Raw genomic sequence first — 25373 nt, forward strand, 5'->3', positions numbered from 1 at the left:
ACACACACAGGCTGACCTGTGCAGCAGGAAACGCTCCTTCAGGAATGCTCTGGTCCATTTTTTTTATGATCCAGGTCTAACTTTCATTTCCTGCTTCTGATTCGTTGCCTTAAAGAAAAGCCTTCCACCTGCTGCCTGATAGGCTCCGCCCCCTCACACATGAAACACAACAAATAGAAGAACAAACCTGCTGTGTTGACGACTCTATCGGCCCGGATGGTTCCGTGCGGCGTGTCCACGTCCCACTTCCCGTCGGGCGTCTGCCTGAGGCCAGTGACGGGCGCCGGGTTGTAGATCTGAGCTCCGTACATACGCGCTCCTGCAGCCAGCGCCATGGTGAGAGAGTACGGGTCTATGTGTCCGTCTCCTGGGGTGTACAGACCTGCCAGCACCTGAGTTACAACAAATACACTAAGTTATGTGAAAATACTCAAATAAACAACCAACAAAAAAAAACAAAATAACAGGAAAATACACACAAAACTACACAAAATGATTACAACGTAACAAAAATGCACAAATAAAACAAAAATACTCAGATAAACAACAACAAAAAAACCCAAATAACAGGAAAAAAGACCCAATGACTTCAAAAACGACAACAAAAATGCACAAAATTACTAATAAAAAAACTAAACAACAAAAAAACAGAAATTACACAAAATCACAACAAAGCACACAAAACAATAAAAATACACTAAGAGCCTATGTTACTAATCTAGATTAGATTAATCTACGTTAGCTGGATTCAACTAACCCTGTCAGACAGGAGCTGTACTACAAACATCGATCACCTATGATCACAACAAGCTAATTTAAACTACAGTGATTACAGCCTCGCTACATGAAAGGGGCGGAGATTGCAGCGTCTGACCAATCAATGGAGAGAACTGTCAGACTGAGCGTCTTTACAATGAATGGAGGAACAGTTTATGATCTTAAACAAATATAATAAATATAAATCCATGATGACAGTGAAGAGCAACAGCGTTAGTGCAGCGCACAGCAGGAGGCGGAGCTTTTATACTGGCTCAGATCTGATCCACTTCATAACTTGGTACCGACCAGGTTGATGAAGTTTAAAATGATGAATAATTAAAATCCATAATTCAGACCAAAAACAACCCTGTTGTTACAGAAAAGTCAGACAGGAAGCTGCTGATACTGTTAATGTGTAAAAATGTGAGATTATTTATGATATTAATCCATTGGATGATAAACAGACAGAGCTCTGCAGTTAAACTTTATTACAGCACACACGTGTTTCTATTCATATACAGTAGACCTCTATCACACACACTGGGATCAGAGCACATTGTTTAACTGTAGCATGTTCCTGCTGATAATGTCAGCGTATGAATGAATGAATTAATTAATCAATAAATTAATAAATGACTTCAGCCGTCCGCACACACGGATCGACACACAGGCTTCATCAGCTGACTGTAAATCAGTCCATTAAATATAAATCTATATCTTTCCTAAAGGATGTCATCAGTAAATGAAAGGATTCATTTATAATTAATAATCTTCTTTATAAACACAGCTGTCAGATCTGCACCAACCAGGACCTTCTATCAATGGGCAGGTTGTTTTCTAAGAGATCTGATTGGTCAGGAGGCGGGGCTTTAGGACTCGCTAACATCCAAGCCAGAGAAAAGCTGTGCAGCATTAATTACCATAGTGATTAAGCTCCAGCGAGCTTTGTAGTGCAGCACACACTGATTAAAACCTGAAAGTTCGTGCGATAAGAGCTAATCTAGACTCGTAGCATAACCCAAAAAATGAGAGAAAAATACACAAAATGAATTCAAAAGCACACAAAATGAGAAATGACACAAAATGACCACTATAAATAACAAAAAAGTCAAAAATTACTAATAATACACAAAACGACAAATAACCTGGAATTACAGGAAATTACACAAAATGAGCACAAAACAACAACAAAAATACAAAAAACTGAGAAAAAACACACAAAGTGACCAAAAACACATCAAACAAAAATATAAAAAAAAGGAAAAATTACAAAACAACAACAAAAACACAAACTATCAGTTGCTTCCTGATTGGTCGTTATTGTAATGATGTCATGAATGTTTCCCACTGTGATGAATCTCTGATTGACAAGCTTTTATTTTGAAGTGATGGGTTGATGGGTTCAGGTCCTCCAGGTGTGATGAATGAGTGTTGAGTAGACCATGGTCCTCACCTTGTTCATGTTGAGCAGAGGAAAGAGTTCCTGGATCTTTTCTGGTCCCACCATGTACTGCTCCGTCACGTGCCAGTGCGTCCTCGTCATCTGGTATTTCATCTCGTCCACGCGGGCTGCCGTGGTGGCGATGCGGACGCTGCCGGGCTGGTGGAGGCCCACCGCCTGTTGAGAAACACAACGAATGACAAGTGAACGCGTTGGCACAGAGGGGGCGGAGCTTCAGTGGCGAGCAGGTCACCTGTCCCGTTTCAGCCTCCAGGGTCTCATAGAGTTTCAGACTGTCGTAGTGGATCTTCTTCACGTTGATGCCAGGGTGGTAATATGTGGTCAGACCAGCCTGGAACAAAACACACACACACCAATAAACACAATGCATCATGGGTAAAACACTTCAAAATAAAGCAGGCAGTGGAATAACAGAAAAAACATAAGTGAAAATACTGTATGCTGGAGATTATCACACTATTCTGAGGGGTTATACTGACTCTGAGATGTTATACTGACTCTGAGATGTTATACTGACTCTGAGGGGTTATACTGACTCTGAGATGTTATACTGACTCTGAGATGTTATACTGACTCTGAGATGTTATACTGACTCTGAGATGTTATACTGACTCTGAGATGTTATACTGACTCTGAGATGTTATACTGGCTCTGAGATGTTATACTGACTCTGAGATGTTATACTGGCTCTGAGATGTTATACTGGCTCTGAGATGTTATACTGACTCTGAGATGTTATACTGACTCTGAAGGGCAGTCAGAGTCAATATAACACTCAAAATTGCTAGTTACACTGTCAGAATAACCCTTGGAGTTGTATTATTTATATACAATTATATATCATTATTTATATACAAATTTATATTTATATTAATATATTTTTTATATTAATTATAATAAAGAAATGATCACAATAACTGATCCACTAACCACTAGGGGGCCCCAAAATTAAATAATAAATCTTGCTCTTGAATGAATGATGCAGAGCTTTTCTTTCTGCTAAATGCTAACTGCTAACGGCTAACTGGTAAAGGCTAACTGCTAACTGGTCAATGCTAACTGGTAAAAGCTAGCTGCTAAATGCTAACTGCTAAATGCTAACTGCTAATGGTTAATTGCTAAAGGCTAATGGCTAACTGCTAAATGCTAACTGCTAAAGGCTAACAGCTAACTGCTAATGGCTAACTGGTAAAGGCTAACTGCTAACTGGTAAATGTTAACTGGTAAATGCTAACTGCTAAATGCTAAATGCTAAATGCTAAATACTAACTGTTAAATGCTAACTGCTGAATGCTAATGGCTAACCGGTAAATGCTAACTGGTAAAAGCTAGCTGCTAACTGCTAAATGCTAAGTAAGAATGTGAGCATCTCCATCTCCACCAGTATCATTTACATGGATGAGGCTATAAATACACAAAGTGGGTCAGGACCTGAGTTATGTTGGGAAACGATAAGATGACAGCTGACAAACGCACAACTTACACTACACAACAACACAAAACTCCCATAACGCACACGTTCATTTCATTAGTCATTGTACACGCTAAGAGAACATGCAAAGCCTGCACATACAGTACCTGGATGGTTTCTAAAGACTAACTGTTTTCTATGAGCTGAGCCAAAAGTAAAACACACAAAAGTACAGAAAAACAAAACAAGACGTCAAAAACTACACAAAATAACAGACAATCACAAAATGACTCCACAAACAAAAGTGATGATCAGAGAAATCCACAAAAAAAAAAAACATGAAATAAACAAAATGTCAACAAAAATACACAAAATCAGATAGAAATTCACCAAAAAAAACTGTAAAAACAAGAAAAATACATAACATATATAAAATGACAACATAATACACAAATCACTGATAGAAACACAAAAATGACCTACAAAATATCCACAAAACACACACAAAATTACAGAAAAACACACAAGACTTCAAAAGCAACAAAAAATTACAAAATAATTCTAACAATTACTCAAAAATAATGATCACAAAAATCCACAAATATAACATAAAATATATAAAATGTCAAAAATACACAAAATTAGATAGAAATTCAACCAAAAAAACCTGTAAAAACAAGAAAAATGTACAAAATGACAACAAAAATACACAAAATAACAATTAAAAAGAAGATTTTGCAATGTAAAACATGAAAAATACACAAAATGAAAACAGAAACACACCAAATGACATACAATATATAGAAAATTACAGAAAAACACACAAGACAACAAAAACTACACAAAATGACAACACAAATACACAAAATGACAACACAGATTAACAAAAGTACTAAAAAAAAACAATAAAACAATATAAAATATAAGTAAAATAAAAAACAAAATACACAAAATGACATAATATACAAAATAACAACAAAAATACACAGAAGGACTCCAAAAACACACATTTCCTTTGTTGTTTCCTGTTAATGTTCTCATTGGTTATTATTCTAACACTGACATGAATGTTGATCATGTGACTCTCACATCTGATACAATCACATTTATTCGACAGCATTTTTGTAATTCCTTATATTTTGGATATCATTTTAAAGCCATTTAGTGTGTTTTTGTTGTCATTTGGTGTGTTTTTCTGTAATTTTAAAGTCATTTTGCGTATTCTTCATGTCCTTTCATGTATATTTTGAGTCACTTTGTGTAATTTCCCATTATTTGGCATATTATTCTTTTATTTTGTGTATTTTTCTCTATGTATTTTTGTAGTTATTCTATGTGATTTTGGAGTAATTTTGTGTATTTTTCTGTCATTTTGCAAATTTTGGGAGTCATTTCATATGATTTTTGTTGTCATTTTTTTATTCCTTATATTTTGGAGCCGTTTTATACATTTTTGTTGTCATTTCATGTGAGTTTCTTTTTTTTTTGTGTATTTTAAATATAATTTTGTGTATTTTATATGGTTTTGGAGCAATTTTGTGTATTTTTGCATCAATTTGTGTCATTTTGTCTATTTTGTAGTCATTTGGTGTTGTTTTTGGTCATCATTTTCTCATTCATTATATTTTGGTCATTGTTTTGGAGCCATTTTGTGTATTTTTGTTGTCATTTCAAGTTATTTCTGTCATTTTTCTGCATTTTAAATGTTATTTTGTGTATTTTTCCGCCATTTTCAGTATTTTTGAGTCATTTTTTGTCATCCGTGTGACCCTCAGATCAGATACAACCACATTTATTCTTCTCCTCTGTGATGACTGATGTCCATCTCTGAACTGAACCTACAGCGTGCCATGTGGATCCAGCCGTGAGCTCAGACTTCTCCAGTAGAACCACGTCTTTCACACCCCTCTTAGCCAGGTGATAGGCCAGACTGGCCCCCACGCAGCCCCCACCGATGATGACGGTGTCTGCCGTGTCCTTCCAGCGCTTCCCCAGAACCGTGTTAGCATCGCTGAAAAACAGAGAGCGCATCACCTCAGCTCAGCGTTGCCAGATACAGTGAATTTAAAGATCATCCTGTCATTTCATAATGTAAATATTTAAACTGTTTTTCTTGACTTGGGCCACTGTTTGTATTTAAAGCGTGATGGTGGCTTCAGAAGCTCCACCAGTTGAGAACCACAGCCCTAAACTTCCTGCTTCAAACACACAAACCCAACCTGGCAACTTTTGAACAATGGGTTAAAACACCACAAATATGAAGGTAAAGCTCTGTATATGAAATGAGTTTAATCAGCAGGAATGTTGTGTTTAATACCCTCTGCTCTAAAATAAACATCATTTAATAATAAATTAAAAATACAGAAAATAGCAGAAAAATAAGCACATTTTCTCCAAAACAGATACAAACACGCCCCCAACAAAATACACAAAATAACAAAAGAAACACAAAATCCTATAGAAATGTAAAAAACGACAACACATACACAATGTCGGAAAAATATGCAAAATGTCTCCAAAAAGATTTTTTTTAAAACCCAACAAAAACACACGAAATCACAAAAGAATTACATTTCAGAAAAATTTACAAAACAACAACAAATTACGCAAAAATGACTCCAAAAACACACAAAACGACAACACAAATACACAAAATGTTAGAAAAATACAAAAACGTGTCTGCAAAAAGATACAAAAAATTCCAACAAAAATACACTAATTACAAAACGACAATAAAATACACAAAAATGACTCAAAAAAGACACAAAACAACAGAAACACACTAAATGTTAGAAAAGTACACAAAATGTCACCAAAAGGTTACAAAACAACCTCAACAAAAATACACAAAATTTTAAAAAAAGACAAAAATCAAGAGAAATTAACAAAACAAAAACAAAATACACATAAATGACTCCAAAAAAAACACAATATGTCAACAGAGATACACAAATGGACTTAAAAACGACAACAAAAAGGCATAAATTTAGAAAAATACACAGAACTACCACAAAATAACCAAAAACAAACAGAAATAGAAGAAGACACACAAACTCTTTGTTGTTTCCTGTGTTAATGCTCTCATTGTTAATGCTAATGCTGATCACAACAGGACGTTAATGTGATCAATATGTTTGGACTTTTATTGTTTACTGTGTCCGTTTGTTTTCCTGATGCACCACAACAAATAAACCAGTATTTTAAGAAAAAAAAAGTTTAGTTTGATCTCAGATGTTTGTGGATTTAAATGAAAACTGTGTGATTGTGCAGCTGTGTGGGAATTCAAAGACACACACACACACACACTCTGTGAAAGCAGCACATGGAGGTTCAATGTTTACTCTCAGTCTGACGTGGCACTTTTCTTTCCAGTTTAATTAATAGTAAACAAGTCTTTCATATAAAAACATTAACTTTAAAAATGAGCTAAAGCTAAAACTTTTCAACTTTGAGCATCAAACACTGATTATTTGATATCTTTGTTGTCATTTTGCATAATTTTTGTGTTTTTTTCACGTCATTTTATGTAGTTTTGGAGTCACTTTGTATAATTTTCCATTATTGTGTGTTATTCTTTTATTTTGTGTATTTTTCTGTCACTTCATGTATTTATGGAGTCATTTGGTGTATTTAATTTTGTGCATTTTAAATATTATTTTGAATTTTTTTCTGTCATTCTATGTACTTTTGGAGTCCCTTTGTAGAATTTTCCATTATTTGGTGTGTTATTATTTTTATTTTGTGTATTTTTCTGTACTTCATGTATTTTTGGAGTTATTTCATGTGGTTTTGGAGTAATTTTGTGTGTTTTTCTGTCATTTTATGAATTTTTTAATTTTTATTTGGTGTGGTTTTTGTCACCATTTTGTCATTACTTACATTATGATTGTCATTTTGGACCACATTGTGTTTTTTGTTGACATTTAGTTTGATTTGCATTTTAAATGTAATTTTGCATATTTTTCTGTCATTTTGTGTATTTTTCTATGTAATTTTGGAGTCATTTTGTGTATTTTTCTGTCATTTAATTTTGTGTATTTTTGGAGCCATTTTGTATGTTTTTGTTGTCATTTTGTGTATTTTTCAGTCATTTTGCGCATTTTTGTTATTTTAAGTATTTTTGGATCATTTGGTGTGTGATTCTTTTTTGTTGTGTATTATTACTGTCATATTGTGTATTTTGGAGTGATTTGTTGTAGTTTTAGTTGCCATTCTTATTTTAGGAGTCATTTTGTGTATTTTCTAATGTCAGTTCATGTATTTTTGTAGTCGTTTTGTGTATATTTTTGTCATTTGGTGTATTATTCTTTTATTTGGTGTGTTTTTCTGTCATTTTATGTGTTTTTGAAGTCATTGTATGTGTTTTAGGGTCTTTTGTGTACTTCAACTGTCATAGTGTGTAGTTCTTTCTATCATTTTGTGTATTTTTAAAGCCATTTAGTGTAATTTTCTATCATTTAGTGTAGTTTAGCAAATTAACTGTCATGTTGTGTATTTTTAAAGTCATGTTGTGTATTTTTAAAGTCATGTTGTGTGTGGGTGCCCCAGTGTGTGTTTACATTGTGTAGACAATCACACATTTGTCGATAATGTGTGAAACACCTCAGGGACAGTTTGAACACATGCTTTTATAAACTCAACTGTTTGAAACACACAAACACAAATTCTATTTTTTAACAAAAGAGTTTCTCAGGTTTATTACTTTTATATTAATTTTATAAAACTATTGACTTTATAAAATACAAGTATTAATTATTACTTTTCCATTCAAACGACTGCATATGAAGCAGTGAAAACATGACAATTAAGCCATTCAGCCAATCAGAGCGTAGCTCAGGTAACTATAGAGTACAGTAACTATTACTGGGATTACTTTTGACTTTATCAGAAACCTTTGGAGCAGATTTCCTTTGATGTCTCAGTAGTTGTTGACCGTACGGGCTGGATTTGGTCCGCGAACCTCCACTTTGGCTGAGCGTGATTTGCCAATTAATGACGTGATTAATCTCAGAATGTGCGGCGTGTGCGCGCTCTGTCTCACCCGTGCTCCGCGTGCGTGCTGGCCGTGCAGCTCACGGTCCTCGCGGGGTGCCCTGCAGGAGCGCGCGGGGCCGTGCGCAGAGCCGCGCGCAGCCCGGAGGAGAGCACGAGGAGACGCGCCATGGCCGAGCGGGAAAGCGGGAGTCCCTGTGCGCGAGGAGCCTGGATCGGTGTGTGCACGGGCCCCAGCACGAGCCCCAGCAGCACAGGACTTTACGCACACACAGGGGTTGCCAGGTCCTGCTGTGAATCCGACTCTCAGTGAAAACAACCAATAAGTGCTGTTAAAACTTCACATTTAGGTTCTGAAGTGTGTTAATAAAACACATGTGAACCCACAATGACTCACACTAACGCTATGAAATAGACTTTTAAAACTTTTGGGCCGTTTTGTGTGTTTTAATTTTGAGTCACTTTGTGTAATTTTAAATTATTTGGTGTGTAATTATTTTATTGACTTTGTGTATTTTTGGAGTCATTTAATGTGGTTTTTGTCGTTAATTTGTAATTCCTTCTATTTTGGTTGTCATTTGGTGTGTTTTTCTGTAATTTTTTGGATTTTGTTGTCATTTTGCGTATTCTTTGCGTCATTTCATGTATTTTTTGAGTCTCTTTGTGTAATTTCCATTATTTGGTGTGTTATTATTTTATTTTATATTTTATTATTATATATTTTTCGATCACTTTGTGTATTTTTAGAGTTATTCTCTGTAATTTCGGAGTAATTTTGTGTATTTTGTTGTCATTTTGCCAATTGGAGTCACTTTTTGTAATTTTCCATCATTTAGTGTGGTATTCTTTTATTTTGTGTATTTTTCTGTCACTTTGTATATTTTGTATGTGATTTGGAAGTAATTCTGTTTATTTTTGAGTCGTTTTTTGTTGTCATTTTATCATTCCTTATAATTTGGTTTCATTTAGGAGCCATTTTGTGTGTTTTGTTATTTTGTGTATATTTCTGTAATTTTGTGTATTTTTAATGTCATTTTCCATGTTTATGTCTTTATGTCACTTCATGTATTTTTGGAGTCACTTTGTGTATTTTTGGAATTATTCTATGTAATTTTGTGTATTTTTTGTCATTTTGTGAATTTTTTTAATCATAATTGGCATGCTTTTTGTTGTCATTTTGTCATTGCTCATATTTCGGAGCCATATTGTGTGTTTTTGTTTTCATTTGGTGTGATTTTGGAGTCATTGTATGTGTTTTTGTCTTCATTTTATGTGGTTTAGGAGTAACTTTGTGTACTTTACCTTCATTTTGTGTATTTATTTAAGTCATTTTGTGTATTTTTGTTGTCATTTTGTGTATCTTTCTGTAATTTAGTGTATTTTCAAAGTTGTTTTAAGTATTTTTGGAGTCATTTTTTGTAATTTTCCATCATTTGGTGTGAAACAGTTTAAAACTAACATAAAGCGCGGGAAACCCACCAACCTGGCAACGCTGAGCCAGCCCAGCCCCTGGAGGAGTTAACTGTTGGAGTGCTGAATGTTGGTCATAACCAGTCAGTGTCACCTGGTCATCAACCCCAGTCCCACCCAAAGTCCAGGAAAAACCTCACAAAGACGTGGGATAATAAAGACAGAGACACTGTACATACATACATACATACAGTACATACACGTGTACTAGAGGAGTGCACACGCGTATCTCTGCACAGTCACATGACCTTTGACCTGCCATGGCTGGTTAGAACTGGCCACTTTTCCTGATAAATGTTTGAGTACTGGAATGATCCCAGAGGAAGAACAGGAAGTCTGTTACTGGTCTCCACACTCACCAGTCTGTTCAGGACCAGCAGAGCAGCTGATCATGTCACAGTTATAACCTACTCTTTACTGACCTAAAGCAGGGGTTCTCAACCACTTTAAACTGGCAAATAATGGCCATGACAAATGGTGAATATGGTTAAATTGGCAAAAATAAGCAAGAAATCTGGTGAAAAGAGGTTAAATGTGACAATAATGGGTCAACATATGTGACATTAGATGGAAAAGTGGCAGAAAGGGTTTATTAGTGCTGAAAATGTCTTGAGAGTGGGAAAAAGGTGCCGAAAAATTATTGAAATGTGATGGAGAAGTGTCAGAAATGGGAATAATGCAGCAAAAATTCATTAAAAGGAACAAAAATATGGTTAAATAGGCAAGACTTGTATTCACAAGGCGAATACGTATTTGGCAATTTGAAAAAAATGGCAAAAATAACAACCTGTATCTGGATTTGTTGACAAGTTTGTTCTTTTTACTAATTAAATTGAACGTAATAATGCAGGAAAAACAGAAGACTGACCTTGACCTTAAATATTACCTTGAGCGAAGGTCAAGGTCATATTGTAAGGAAATGTTGTTCAATGGTACCAGTCTGAGCACTGGATCTCAATTTGTGGCCAAATTATAGGGAAAAAAGTTGTTTTTTTTGTACCATTATGAACTTTGACCCCTACCGATCGTTTTACTGGTAGGTCGTACAGCTTTGGTCTAATTAAATAAATTAGTCCACTTGAGATGAGCTTTTTGTAAATGTAAGCATCAAACTTGTACGATAAATATTCGTAGAGCTATGGCAAATTTAGGTTTTTGACACTTGACGCGACCTTGACTTTGACCTTGACAATTTGGCTCCAAAAAAGGTCGACTGCACATCGTTGACATTGTCCCTATGAGATGACATACGCTGCATTAATAGCCTAGGAGGAGTTCCACGACAAAGGAGTTGCGGAAGAAAAACAATAAGAAATCCAACGGTAACAATGTAATTTTCAATTTCCAAATACAAATTTGGAAAGTTTGGTTCGTTATAGTAAAATGGTAAAAATAAGAAAAAATAGGCTAAAATTGTTCAAAAAATATAATTCTTAGTTTCTTGAAGGCATCTGGCGCCCCCTACCAGTGTCTCGTGACCCCAAATGGGGTCCTGATGCCAAGGTTGAGAACCCCTAGTATAAAGGACACTAAATGCTTAGCTAGTTTTATTTTATCTTAACTGTATTCTGTAATCTTTGAGTACATAATTAATTATTTTACACTAAACGCATGTCATACTTCACTCAGGTTTATTATATAACATTAAAATATTTAGTTTTTTTTATATATATATTTTATTCTATATTAATTTTTGCAACAATAATAAAAATCTGTTTTTCTCCACAGAATCAATTAAAATAAATGATTTAATGTTAATTTTTTGTTCACAGGTAAACATGAGTCTGGTGTAAATACGTTCAGACGTTTTAATGCACAATTTGGATTTTATTTATTTTTTGACAAATCCGACTTTTTGTGAGCCCGTTCATATTATAATAAATTAAATACGACTTATGTTCTATGAACTGAATGCGACCCTGAAGTGACGCACAAAAGAGGTCAGAATCAGAAATACCGGAATGATCCGAGGTAGAAATTAACTTTGTTAGAATTAATAACAAGGTAGAAAAGAAATAACGTTAATATGTAACATGATTAAAAAAATAAAAGCAAAAAAGCAAAACTTAGAAACCAAGGCAGGGATTATTATTAACACAAGAATAAGGATTAAATACAAGTGCAAATATGCAAATATGTAAAGTCCTGAGGTGATACTGTGTTTACAGCAGTAAATATGGAGGCGTTTCATCTTAGCAGATCATCATTCATTCATTCATAACCTCACTCTTGGTCCTCCATGACCGTCGCTTCTTCTGTGACACAAGATTCTGACTTTTATTGTATTTCATTTACATAAAAGACACAAAGTAAACACAGAAAAATGACAGAAAAATACACAAAACAACCAAAATTCTCAGAATTACTCCAAAAAGTATTAAAAAAGTAACAAAATCAATAAATCACTTAATACCTAAATGCATGTCATAAATACTATGTATTTATTTATTTTTATTTATTTCTTATTTTATTATTTTATTATTGTATTTATGCACACATTTCAGCACGCACAATGAAATGTTGTGCAGATGAGAGGGCTGTCCCCACTGGCTGAACTTGAACATGTAAATAAATAAATACAAATAAATAACATTGCATGTTTATTTCTTTATTTATGGCACGTTATATATTAAATATTGAGTGATTTATGTAATTATTTATTGATTTTTTATTTATTTATGGCAGAGTTGGGAGAAAATAGGGAGCCACTGGAACAGAGTCAGAGAGCCACATGACAGACCTTGGGGGTGGGGTGTGGGCGGGGCCTCGTCATCGACTTCCGTTGACCTGCCCACCTTGTATATTTTCTAAACATTTAGCTTTACACTTGGCGACCAATTTAACATTTAGATTTCTATTCAACATTTAGATGTAGATTTCAAATGTAGATTTAGATTCAATATTTAGATTTACACTTGGCGACCGATTCAACATTTAGATTTAGATTCAACATTTAGATTTAGATTCAGCATTTACATTTACATTTTAGAATTTAAATTTAATGTGTGGTGGCAAAATTAATAAATTATATTTACTCATAAATCTTACTCAATTTAATGCTTTAAGTTGTAACTTTCCATTTCTGTCTTTGTCTGTTTTTCTCAGGAAGGTCAGTTGGCTGCACACTCCCATAACACAGCTCTATCTGAAGGCCAGACACACACACACCCAACACCCACCCAACACACACACACACACACCCAATACATACTCACTCACACACACACAATACACCACACACACACACATTGGCACATCTACGCACATGGCTAACACATCCGATACCGGGTGGCACCATCCCCGGAGGGCAAACTGACCTCCTCCCTTCCTCTTCCTTCTTATCTGTTGGGGGTGGGACTGTCGACCTGTGTAAAAATGTGTTTTGACAGTCTTGCATTTTCTCTGGCCGGAGGAAAGAACTCTTTTGACCATCCTGCTTTGTACCCTTTTGATTTAGTTTAGAATAAATCATTTTTTACTTCTTCATCACCTCTTCACTCTGGTTCTCATCATTGATCAGCGCAGAGCCTGCATCACAAGTTAAAGTCGAGGTAACTGTAAAATTGGCTGTAGCAAATGTTTAGATTTACAGTTAATATATAGATTTACATTTGGTGACTGATTGAACTTTTAGATTTAGATTTGCCATTTTCATTTAACTATTACATTTAGATTTAACATTTAAATTTTAGTTTTTTACACATTTTCGACAATGATCAGCAATTCTCAACTGATGGATCGGGACCTAAAAGTGGGTCACATAAATACTTAATGTCTCTCATGTTGGACTTGTCTTTTATTTTGAAAGAAACTTTTCTTTTGACAGGCATGCTGTGAATTGCATGTTGCACAGGAAAATTTATAGATTTATTTTTAAAAAGATTATATACGTGTGTTTTAACAACTATTTTTGAAAAACTACATTTGGTTGGTTGAATTCTGGGTCACGATTTAATGACCATGGGAAAATGTGGGTCCCAGGGCGAGACCAGTTGAGAACCTCTGATATAAAACCAGTTGTTTTACATGAAATTGTCTCAAATGAAAGAAAAATTAGCTAAAAGTTCAAAATATGTCGGCTATGAAACAGTGACCAAGTTTTTACATTTGCCACCAGATAAATGATTGATTTTTTAAATGTATTTATGGTAGAGTTGGTCCTTCATCATAGGGAGCCACTGAAACAGAGTCACAGAGCCACATGAGGCTCCAGAGCTGCAGCTTTAGATTTAGTTTTAATGTGAATCACTTTCACCTGCAACACACTCAGCACTGTGGATGGATGGATGGATGGATGGATGGATGGATGGATGGATGGATGGATGGATGGATGGATGATGGATGGATGGATGGATGGATGGATGGATGGATGATGGGTGGATGGATGATGGATGGATGGATGATGGGTGGATGGATGATGGATGGATGGAGGGATGGATGGATGGATGGATGGATGGATGGATGGATGGATGGGTGGATGGATGGATGGATGGATAGATGGATGGATGGATGGATGGATGGATGGATGGATGGATGGATGGATGGATGGATGGATGGATGGATGGATGGATGGATGGATGGATGGGTGGATGGATGATGGATGATGGATGGATGATGGATGATGGACAATGGATGGATGCATGAATAGATTATGGGTGGATGGATGGTGGGTGGATGGAGGGATGGATGGATGGATGGATGGATGGATGGATGGATGGATGGATGGGTGGATCGGTGGATGGATGGATGGATGGATGGATGGATGGATGGATGGATGGATGGATGGAAGGATGGATGGATGGATGGATGGATGGATGGATGGATGGATGGATGGATGATGGATGATGGATGGATGATGGATGATGGACAATGGATGGATGCATGAATAGATTATGGGTGGATGGATGGTGGGTGGATGGATGATGGATGGATGCATGGATGGAGGGATGATGGATGGACGAATGAATGATGCATGGATGGATGGATGAATTAATTAATGCATAGATTGATGAATGGATGGATGGATGATGGGTGGATGAATGGATGATGCATGAATGGATGGATGAATGAATTAATGCATAGCCATAGATGGATGGATGCATGGATGGATGAATGAATTAATGCAAAGATGGATGCATGAATGGATGGATGAATTAATTAATGCATAGATGGATGGATGGATGGATGGATGCATGGATGGATGAATGAATTAATGCATAGATGGATGGATGGATGGATGGATGGATGGATGCATAGATGGATGGATGGATGGATGAAGGAAAAAACAAAAAGAAGTTATTTTTGTTTTGCAGAGGGAGGATGAGGAGGATGAGGAAGATGAGGAAGAGGAGGAGGTGTCACGAGGGGGCCCGCCCCCTCCGGCTGATATAAATCGTGCGTGAACGTGCACGGCCGGTCCTTTTCTTTATTTCTCTTCTCTCTGCAGGAGGACTGATCATCCATCCATCCATCCATCCATCATGGCTCCATCCGGTCAGAAGAAGAAGGTGAAGAACTTTTTCTCTAATCACGGTCAGCTGCTGCGTGCATGTGCACACGCGTGCGTAAACCCGTGCACGGATGCAACTTTTGCAGGGAATCCTGGAGCGTCTGGACGCAGGAGAGGTGGTGATCGGGGACGGAGGCTTCGTGTTCGCCCTGGAGAAGAGAGGCTATGTCAAAGCTGGGCCCTGGACCCCCGAGGCGGCCGCAGAGCACCCCGAGGCCGGTACGTGCACGGCCGTCACTGTGTCGGTGTCCCCGTCGTTCATGGGGTGCTCACTGTTTCATAGCCGACATTTCTTCAAAGTTTAGCTCATTTTTCTTTCATTTGAGACATAAATGACAGTAAAACAACATGTTCTAGAGCAGTGGTCCCCCCCCCACTCTTCTTTTATTTTTATTTTCACACAAACACAATGATCTCATGTTGTGAATAAGTGGAATAAAACAGTATGATTATCATTTTTAATGTTTTTGAAAAAATTAGGAACCCCCATATTTTTAATGTTTTCATTTGCTCCCCCCCACCCCCTCTGTTGCGTACCCCCATTTGAGTAACACTGTTCTATATCATCAATGGCAAAAATGTGTACACATGGAAAATAAATCTAAGTGTAATGTCTTAATGTACATGTTAAATGTAACTCTATATGTTAAATCTAAATGCTAAAGATAAATCTGAAATTAATTTGTCTCAAATGAAAGAAAACTGAGTTAAATGTTCAAAATATGTTGGCTATGAAACTGTGACTAAGTTTTTACATGCACCCCATATATATATATATGTGTGTGTGTGTGTGTGCTCCTCAGTGAGGCAGCTGCACAGGGAGTTCCTCAGGGCTGGGGCCAACGTCATGCAGACCTTCACCTTCTACGCCAGCGACGACAAGTTGGAGAACAGAGGCAACGTTCAGAGGTTCACTGTGAGTTACTGAGTCACTGCATCACCTTAGCCTCAGAGGATCAGGATCATCATTAGTGTGTGTGTGTGTGTGTGTGTGTGCAGGGCCAGCAGATCAACGAGGCGGCCTGTGACCTGGCCAGGGAGGTGGCCGAGGAGGGGGACGCCCTGGTAGCAGGAGGAGTGTCTCAGACCCCCTCCTTCCTCAGCTGTAAGAGTGAGAACGACGTGAAGCAGATCTTTAAGAAGCAGCTGGACGTGTTTGTGCAGAAAAACGTGGATTTCCTCATCGCTGAGGTACAACAACCCCCCCAAAAAAAAAAAAAAAGCTCAAAGCTTTTTGGCATCAGGACCCCAATTTGGGATGCTGTCAAACTACAAATATTTTTTTTGAACAATTTGAGTCCATTTGTCTTATTTTTACCCTTTTTCACCAAACTTTCCATATTTTAATATTTTTCATCACTTTTTCTTGCCTTTTTTTTTACATTAATCCCATTTCTGACACTTCTACATCACATTTCAATGCCTTTTCTGCACATTTTTCCATTTTCCAGAAATGTACAGCACTTATAAACCCTTTCCACCACTTTTCCACCTAATGTCACATATGTTGACTTATTATTGTCACTTTTAACCTCTTTTCACCATATTTCATGTTTGTTTTTGACAGTTTAACCACATTCACCATTTGTCATGCCCATTATTTGCCAGTTTAAACTAAATGTTCCTACTTTTTAATTTGCATTACCCCAACCCCCCCCCTCCCCCAGGTTTTTGGCGCACTAGTGCTTGTGTAGACATTACTAGTGAAGCACAATCATCTACCAGTAGGACATTCTGTGCCACTAGTAGTACTAGTAAATCTTTGAATTTTTACTATTTTAAGTTTTAATACTAATAGCAACTCGTAGACTATTTTGCTTAACTAGTTAGCCCCCAAAAACTTTTACTAGTTCACTCAAATTATCTCACTAGTACTACTAGTAGATTGTGAACAGTTCACTAGTAGTACTAGTAAAGCTGAAAGATGTAATACTATTGAAGAAGGAGGGATTAGAACCCAATCCAGCTCCCTGATAGGTTGAAATACTTTCCAAAGCCAATGACCAGCCTGACTTTACTTTCCCTGCCCCCGTATTAGCATATGATGCTAATCACTAACACTTTATGTGTCTCTAATAAGTTTTTCTCAAATGGTTTTCCATAATATATGCAGAAGAACTCTAAAAATAAATACACACACACAAAATTCCCATTTAAATGAATCCCATTTGTCACAATTTAAAGGAAACTTAATTAAAGATTCTGTGTTAATCCGTCACTTTTTGTTTAGATATTGACGCTAACTTGCATCCTTTATGACTTTTGTGTGGAAATGCAAACTAAAGCACATTAACGTTGTCTTTGGCTCTGAACTAAAATGAGTTTGTGTAGCTCTGGCTTTGACCCAATAGTATCAGCAGGTCATTGAGTCCATAGATGTTTTCTACATGAGATCATCACAAAGGGCTAAACATGCAGGGGTACCCTCCCCAACAGATCAAAATGATTAGAAATGCATCTCAGAATTCCAGATTTGATAAAGAGCCAAGTATTATCAACACGTTAAACTGTGTAAAAGAGAAAAGCCAGTGATTGTATGACGTGCAGCTGTAAATGAAAAATTCCAACGGTTTAAAGCTGCAGCTGCTGCTTTTGGGGGAAGTGCACGTGGATCCCTGCAGACCAGCAGCCGTCTTTTATTAAAGGTTTGATACGCCTTTAAAATAGCCTGAGATTCTTCTGGTGTAACAGAATCCTGGAGTCGGCCTCGCTTTCTGAGAACTGAGTAACTTTACTCTGTGAACCAGGAGTTAAAGTTTAAATGTCGACTCGTGTTTTTTTATGTGAGCTGCTTGATGGACGGCTCAGACTGGAGTAAACGTGCTAGAGCTGAGCTTCTTTATGGAAGTGCATCATTAGCTGTGTTTTCATTACTCTTGGAAATGTGCAAAATCTAAAATAGTTCTTAAAATTCCAGCGTTTCCATTACCAGTTTTTATTAAACACTCAAATATTGTTAAAATGTTTTTACTCTTTCATGAGGTTTTCCTTTGTTTACGTATTGAAATGTTTCACAAAAGCTCAATGGAAACAATTTTTATGCACTTACACATCACATGGCGTACCTGGTCACATGACCACTTCTCTATGGAAAAACATGGCGTTGTACGTGTGGACAGGAGTACTATTCACTACAAACTAAATGAGTATATACTGTCTACTATATACTATTATTATGGTGAGCGTTCCCACTGAAGTACACTTCCAAGTTTCCCAAGATGCATTTGGAACCTACAACTCTAAAACCTTGTTCACACTGAGGCTAAATATCTCTGTTGATTCTCCACCTTTACTTTGAAAGTTCTGAAAACATTCGAAGTGAAAAAGTGACAAAGTCGAATATCAACATGTGCTCATTTCATCCATAAAACTCACGTAGACACATTTAATTTCAGAGACCCTCCATTGTGCTGCTAACAAAACTTCCTATTAACTTCAAAACAAAATGACAAGAAGAGATGCTTTTATTTTGAAAAGGGAATGTTTGATTTTTAGCTTGAAGCTGGTCCCAGGACCATTTTATATTCAGCTCCCAATGCATTATGGGGCAGTTGAGTATGACTAGTGTGAACACGTTAAAAAAATGTCCCCATATAGTATACATGTATTAGGGCTGCACAATTAATCAAATTTTAATCGTGATCACAATTTTGGTTGCCACGATTAAATTAACCTGATTGTCGGCAATATTTGCATTTAATATAAAGGCTCTGCACTCTGTAATAGTGCATTTATTCAGTTAGTTTTTGGTAATTTTGCACTGTAAACTGTACACTAGGGATGTAACGATTAATCGTAAGGCAGTTGAAAATCGATTCATAGGTATCACGATTCACATCGATACTGTGAAAATTCAATCGCAGTACTTTTTTTAACCATCCAGAAGTGTTGGCGGCGGGCGGAATCTGCTAATACTTTCTTTCTGGCCGCCTTCTACTTTTAAACATGTTCATAAATGATTCCTTACCCCTTTAGCACCAAAAAATATCTGTAATATTGCATGAATATCGGTAAAAGTCATGTTTTTCTATTAGCTTTGTCTGCTAGCATAGCATCTCTTCTTCACTGCAAGTTATCTGCATGCCAACCGACCACTGGGTTATCAGTGCCCTCTGCTGGTCCAAACAAATATCTGATGTAAATACAGTGAAATGACTTTTTGTTTTTAAGTCCAATTGTTAAGGCACAAAATACATTTTCAGTTGCACTTTTAAAAATAACTATTATGCAGTTTTGCATTGTTTACTATAGAACCAGAATTTTAATTAATAGGCTTCTTCTTCATTTGTATTATTCCTTTATTTATTTCATTCAAGATTTATTTTTAGTTAAATTAGATTGTTTTGAATAGTTATCAAGGGATTCTTTTGACAATGAAAAACAAAAAGAAAACAGTATAGTTTTTTTCCCCAAAAAAATAAAGAAATATTTTTCAGTCATTTTTTTACAGTCCCATTTTGTAAAATAAATTTTGAGAGAATCGTACTGTGAATCAAATTGTATTGGGAGTTGAGTGAATCGTTACATCCCTAGTGTACACATATCGTTTGTTTAAAAATAGAGCAATAAAAACTCCTTACTATGATAAATAATTGATTACAATATTGATCAAAATAATTGTGATTATCATTTTGGCCATAATCGTGCAGCCCTAATATGTATACGTATAAATGTTTGGTGTCAGGGCAGTGGTGGCCACGCCCATCTCGCTTTCTGCCCAGAGGTTGATCCATGTTTGATGTGACTGACTGAGGTCTTATTCCTGCAGATCTTTTTACTCCAGTTGTTCGTCTGCTTTTGTTATGAAAGGTAAAAATGCTGACGTCCTTTAAACGCTCCATCGTTGTTGTTTCAGTATTTTGAACACGTGGAGGAGGCTGAGTGGGCGGTGCAGGTCCTGAAAAGCACCGGCAAACCCGTGGCTGCCACTCTGTGCATTGGACCTGAAGGAGACCTGAACGGCATCAGCCCTGGGGAGTGTGCCGTCAGGCTCGTCAAGGCCGGTACGGAGACTCCTCCCCCTTTAAATACAGTTTGATCTTAAAGTGATCCTCCACTGTTTTTACAAGTTGGGCCTATGTCTAATAAAACACATTATTATGCATCATATTCATTTTATCACCTTTTAAAAATGGGACTACTTTACAGTTTTAGAGCCTGTGTTCCTCCATCTTGAAATCATGTGATTGATGATGTCACACGGCCCCACTGCCTGTAAACATCCCATTGTTTTCTATTGGAGTGAAACATTCAGCCTGATTTTTAGATCATTTAGTAGATTTTTTTTGGATTATTTTGGTTGCTCTGAAAAAACCTGTAAAAGTTAAAGATGCGGCTGTAAACCTCTTTAGTTCATGAAAAGAAGGTAAAACAAAATCTGTGACTGCAGGGGTGACAGGTGAAACTCTGCGGTTTGGTAGTAGACAATGAAGCAGAGAAGAAGAGCTCTCTCAAAGGACCTTTACGCTCCTTTAAACAGTGCGCTGACATGCTTTGGTGGCTAAAGTTGGCGAGTAGATCAGTCTATTAAATATTCACAAACCCTGAGGATAGAAGGACTCTAACCCAAAAGTTTACAGTTGCATGTTAACTTCAGCCACCAGAGCGTGTCAGCGCACTGTTTAAGGGAGCGTAAAGGTCAATTAGGAGAGCTCTACTTCTCTGCTTCATTGTCTACTACCAAACTAGAGTTTGAACAGTCAGATTTGTTTAGTTTTTTTTTAAGTCACAACTGTTTTTATTCTTTTGGTAAACAAGAGGTTTGCATCAACATTAACTCTTCCTGTTTTTTGTTTTTTTTTTGTAGAGCAACCAATAGCAGCACAAGACTGAAAAAAGCTACTAAATGATCTAAAAATCAGGCTGAATGTTAAACTCCTATAGAAAACAATGGGATGTTTACAGGCAGTGGGGCCGTGTGACATCATCAAAGTAATATAGTCCCATTTTTTAAATTTAATAAAACTTAACATGGTGCAAAATAATGTTTTGTTGGCCATAGATCTGGTAATGAGTGAATTTCAAAGGTTTGAGGTTAAAGTTGTAGAAACAGTGGAGGATCTCTTTAAATGTGTCCGTGTGTCTCTGCAGGAGCTCAGATTGTGGGCGTTAACTGCCACTTTGACCCTGAGATGTGTGTGAAGACGGTGAGGATGATGAAGGAAGGCGTGGAGAAGGCGGGGCTGAAGGCTCACTACATGTCACAGCCGCTGGCCTATCACACGCCAGACTGTAACCGTCAGGGCTTCATCGACCTGCCAGAGTTCCCCTTCAGTACGTGACCTTTAACCTTTTATTCTGTCACAAAGGGAAAACTATGTATTTTGCTGCCCTCTGCTGTTCACGCTTTGGTTTATAACTCTCACTAAAACAGTTACTATTATTAAAGGGTTTATTGAGTTGAAATGCTACATTACCACAATAAAAAGACATTTAAAAGTACATAAAAAGTGATATTTAATCTGTGTGTGACAGGTCTGGAGCCGAGGATCTTGTCCCGCTGGGACATGCAGAAATATGCCCGTGAGGCCTACGACGCCGGCATCCGTTACATCGGCGGCTGCTGTGGCTTCGAGCCGTACCATGTCCGTGCACTGGCTGAGGAGCTGACGGCAGAGAGGGGATTCCTGCCCGCCGGCTCCGACAAACACGGCCTGTGGGGGGCGGAGCTAAAGATGCACACCAAGCCCTGGGTCAGAGCCAGGTATGGCCTCGTCCACACGCCATCATTTCAGTTTTATCAGATAAAAACAGCGTCGGCCTCGTAGATCATTAAAACTATGATAAAGTATGAAAACGAAGGTGAAAAGTTTGTTTTCCAACAATGTCAATAAGAGATTGTTTAAAAGTCTGTTGCATTATGGGATGTGGAGTCCTGTAGACGGATGCAGTGTTTTTCCTTCATTCTTCTTTAATTTCTTCTCCAGACAAGCACAGTGATTGGTTCAATTCTATTTTTGTTCTAGTTTATTAACAGTGATACACATTCAATGTCAGCAGGATTCAGATATTTTCATGTAAACGCCAAAATAAACATCTGCAACTTTCAGTGAAAACTGTAGAAATGTGTTTAAAAGTCACTTTGTCAGGTTTTTTTTTTTTTTTTTTTTTTTTGAAGCAAATGTAAGAATGAAGGAAAAACACTTGGATTTGTCTACAGCAGGGGTTAACAATTTGAACCCATTGTTGCCCCTTTTTTTTTACCTTTTCTGCAACTACACCTAACTTGCAATATTTTAACCTATTTTTTGCACTTTTTCTTGCTATATATATATATATTTTAAATGCATATTTGCTACAATTTCTGCCACTTCAGCACATTTCAATGCCTTTTCTGTACATTTTATTTTACTTTAAAGACATTTTCTGCACCCTTTCCACCACTTTTCTACCGAATGTCACATATGTTGGCTCATTTATTGTCACTTTTTGCCTCTTTTAACCGTATTTCATGCTTATTTTTGCTAATTTAACCACATTCACGATTTGTCATGCCATTATTTGCCACAAATTGTTTCATAGTTTTGTTTTTTTCTGTTTGGCCACTCTAATTTGCAACTTTTAACACATTTCTGTGGTTTGTAAATCCCACCTATCCATCATTTTTTATTATTCAGATAAAGGCTGGTCTACAGGACTAAACATGCAATGCAAAGTGGTTACAGTGGAGATTTAGACAAACTTTTAAGCAATGATTTCAATCTTTTACTTTCTTTTTTTCTTTGTTTTTGAGCAAGTGATCTTAGATTTATTAATCTGAGGCCTAAATGTTCCTTATCTGATTTAAAAACCAATCGTCTCACTGTCCAAATGAAACAGTTAATCTGTGATGGTTTCCTCCGTCCAGGGCTCGCCGTGATTACTGGGAGAAGCTGAAGCCTGCGTCCGGCCGCCCTTACTGCCCCGCCTTCTCTATGCCTGACAGCTGGGGGGTCACCAAGGGCCACGCTGACCTGATGCAGCAGAAGGAGGCCACCACCCAGGATCAGCTGAAGGAGCTGTTCACCAAGGCCGACCAAAGCCACTGAGCAACGCCACATTCCACCATATCCACACACAGGAAATGATGTCATTGATCATGTGAAACCAGCAGCTGTGAAAAGCACCTTAACCCACGACGTGCCTGTAACACATGAAATAAAGTGGATGAAAGGAAATGTGATGTCTTTGAACTGTTTAAACGTGAACACGAAAGAGAAAATTACGGAAATCACTTCATGAAACTGCAATAATTTTTTTTTAATTTTAATCTTATTTTTATTTTTTTAAATAAAATCGAGCAGAAATTTTGACAATTAAGCCTTGCATGCATGTGTGGAAGTCTCACATTTACACACTTTGACTTGGATAAAGGGTGGACAGAGACGGAAATGTAAATTCTTGCACAAAATCTGAAGTAAAATGAGGCAATGACAGATGAAAGCTCTTAAAATGGAAACATCTCGATGACGAGGTCTGATTTTGGACAAAATCCACACATTTCAACATTATTCAGTGTTACACGTGGTTAAATATTAGCTTTAGCAAGTGTAGCAAATGGCACATGACCGTATGATATAGAAACCTAAAATCAACATGTGACCCACTTTAGTGTGTGGGACAGCACATGTGAGTGAGGTGTGCAGAGCAGGGGTTCTCAACCTTGGTGTCGTGAGACCACCACTTTGTCTACCTGTCACATATGTTGACCCATTATTGTCACTTTTAACTTCTTTTCACCATATTTCATGCTTACTTTTACCAATTTAACAATATTCACGATTAAACCTGGCAAATAAGTTTAAACTTTAAACTAATTGCTCTAATATTGACACTTTAAACCCTTTGTAACACTTTCTCTGTCCGTGTTTGCCCACTGTCAACTTTTAACCAATTTCTGTGGATTAAAAAATCCCATTTCATCACCTTTTCCACCGTTTTCAGTCATTTTTAATCAATTTTATTTCTGATTAAAACAAGGATTTACATATTTAAGATGACTATTATATGGGTGTAAGAAAAATTCCCGTGATATATCATATGTCACCATGCAATTATCGTATCAATCCAGAAAATGTCTCGATTTTTTTCAATCATGTTTTTTTTTAACAGAAAACATTTAATAGCGCTATATAAAATCCAATGCAGTAATAATTAATAATAATATTATTAAACCATGTATTATTAATAATATATGAAGGTTTAAAAACAGCTACTGACCTCTAGTGGTCACAATAAGGCACTACAAGTAATTTTGTAGTCACTTTGTTCATGTACTTTGGTGTGTGTGTGTGTGTGTGTGTGTATGTATGTGTGTGTGTGTGTGTGTGTGGTTTCCTTTGTTTATTCAGCTGTAACTCCATTGTGCCCACGCACTGTTTTTTTTAAATACTTTTTGATGGATTTAATGCTCCGTCTCTTCCCACCAACTGTAAAAATATAAAACATGGCCCTTTAACTGGTTCCCAGTAAACACAGTTTAATCATCCACAGGATTTACTAAATTACTCTTAAAAAGTCAGACAATATATATATATATATATATACAGTCAAGCCCGAAATTATTCATACCCTTTGCAAATTGTCAGTGTTTGGGAAAATCCAAAGTTCTACACCATTCCAAACAGTCCAAGCTGTTCTAAAGTTTTCTAATGACCCTGATTCATGGGAAACGGTTGTTAATCAACTCAACAGGTTTGTGGTCATGTCTAAGAAGACAAAGGAGCTCAGTGAGGACCTGCGGCTGCGCATTGTGGCTGCTCACAAATCAGGACAGGGCGATAAAGCCATAT

The 25373-nt window shown here is 36.8% G+C and overlaps 2 protein-coding genes across 2 annotated transcripts in view; one reads left to right on the forward strand and one right to left on the reverse strand.

Annotated features, from left to right (window-relative positions):
* The window catches only part of dmgdh (dimethylglycine dehydrogenase), a 30728-nt gene extending 21838 nt beyond the window's left edge, over positions 1 to 8890 (reverse strand). The window contains exons 1-5 of the mRNA XM_028463404.1: positions 8674 to 8890; positions 5475 to 5643; positions 2454 to 2552; positions 2213 to 2377; positions 188 to 392 (exon numbers count right to left, since the gene is read on the reverse strand). Of these exons, the coding sequence (XP_028319205.1) occupies positions 188 to 392; positions 2213 to 2377; positions 2454 to 2552; positions 5475 to 5643; positions 8674 to 8795 (760 nt within the window). The 5' untranslated portion in view covers positions 8796 to 8890. The remainder of the gene's footprint in view (positions 1 to 187; positions 393 to 2212; positions 2378 to 2453; positions 2553 to 5474; positions 5644 to 8673) is intronic.
* Positions 8891 to 15452: 6562 nt separating this feature from the next.
* Positions 15453 to 23762, forward strand: bhmt (betaine-homocysteine methyltransferase). The gene is made up of 8 exons (XM_028463403.1): positions 15453 to 15601; positions 15690 to 15822; positions 16407 to 16519; positions 16603 to 16794; positions 20459 to 20606; positions 21694 to 21876; positions 22078 to 22306; positions 23450 to 23762. Exons 1-8 carry the CDS (start codon positions 15575 to 15577, stop codon positions 23628 to 23630), a joined length of 1206 nt encoding a protein of 401 aa, XP_028319204.1. The 5' UTR covers positions 15453 to 15574; the 3' UTR covers positions 23631 to 23762.
* Positions 23763 to 25373: the final 1611 nt, after the last annotated feature.

This window comes from Gouania willdenowi, chromosome 12 (assembly GCF_900634775.1).
Source record: "Gouania willdenowi chromosome 12, fGouWil2.1, whole genome shotgun sequence".
NCBI lineage: Eukaryota > Metazoa > Chordata > Actinopteri > Blenniiformes > Gobiesocidae > Gouania > Gouania willdenowi.

Bases quoted from the DNA above. Each gene is read 5' to 3' on its own strand.
- bhmt (XM_028463403.1), top strand. From the start codon at position 15,575: ATGGCTCCATCCGGTCAGAAGAAGAAG. The intron at 16,795-20,458 runs GTACAACAACCC...TTGTTGTTTCAG, and splicing joins TGGATTTCCTCATCGCTGAG to TATTTTGAACACGTGGAGGA. The intron at 20,607-21,693 runs GTACGGAGACTC...GTGTCTCTGCAG, and splicing joins CGTCAGGCTCGTCAAGGCCG to GAGCTCAGATTGTGGGCGTT.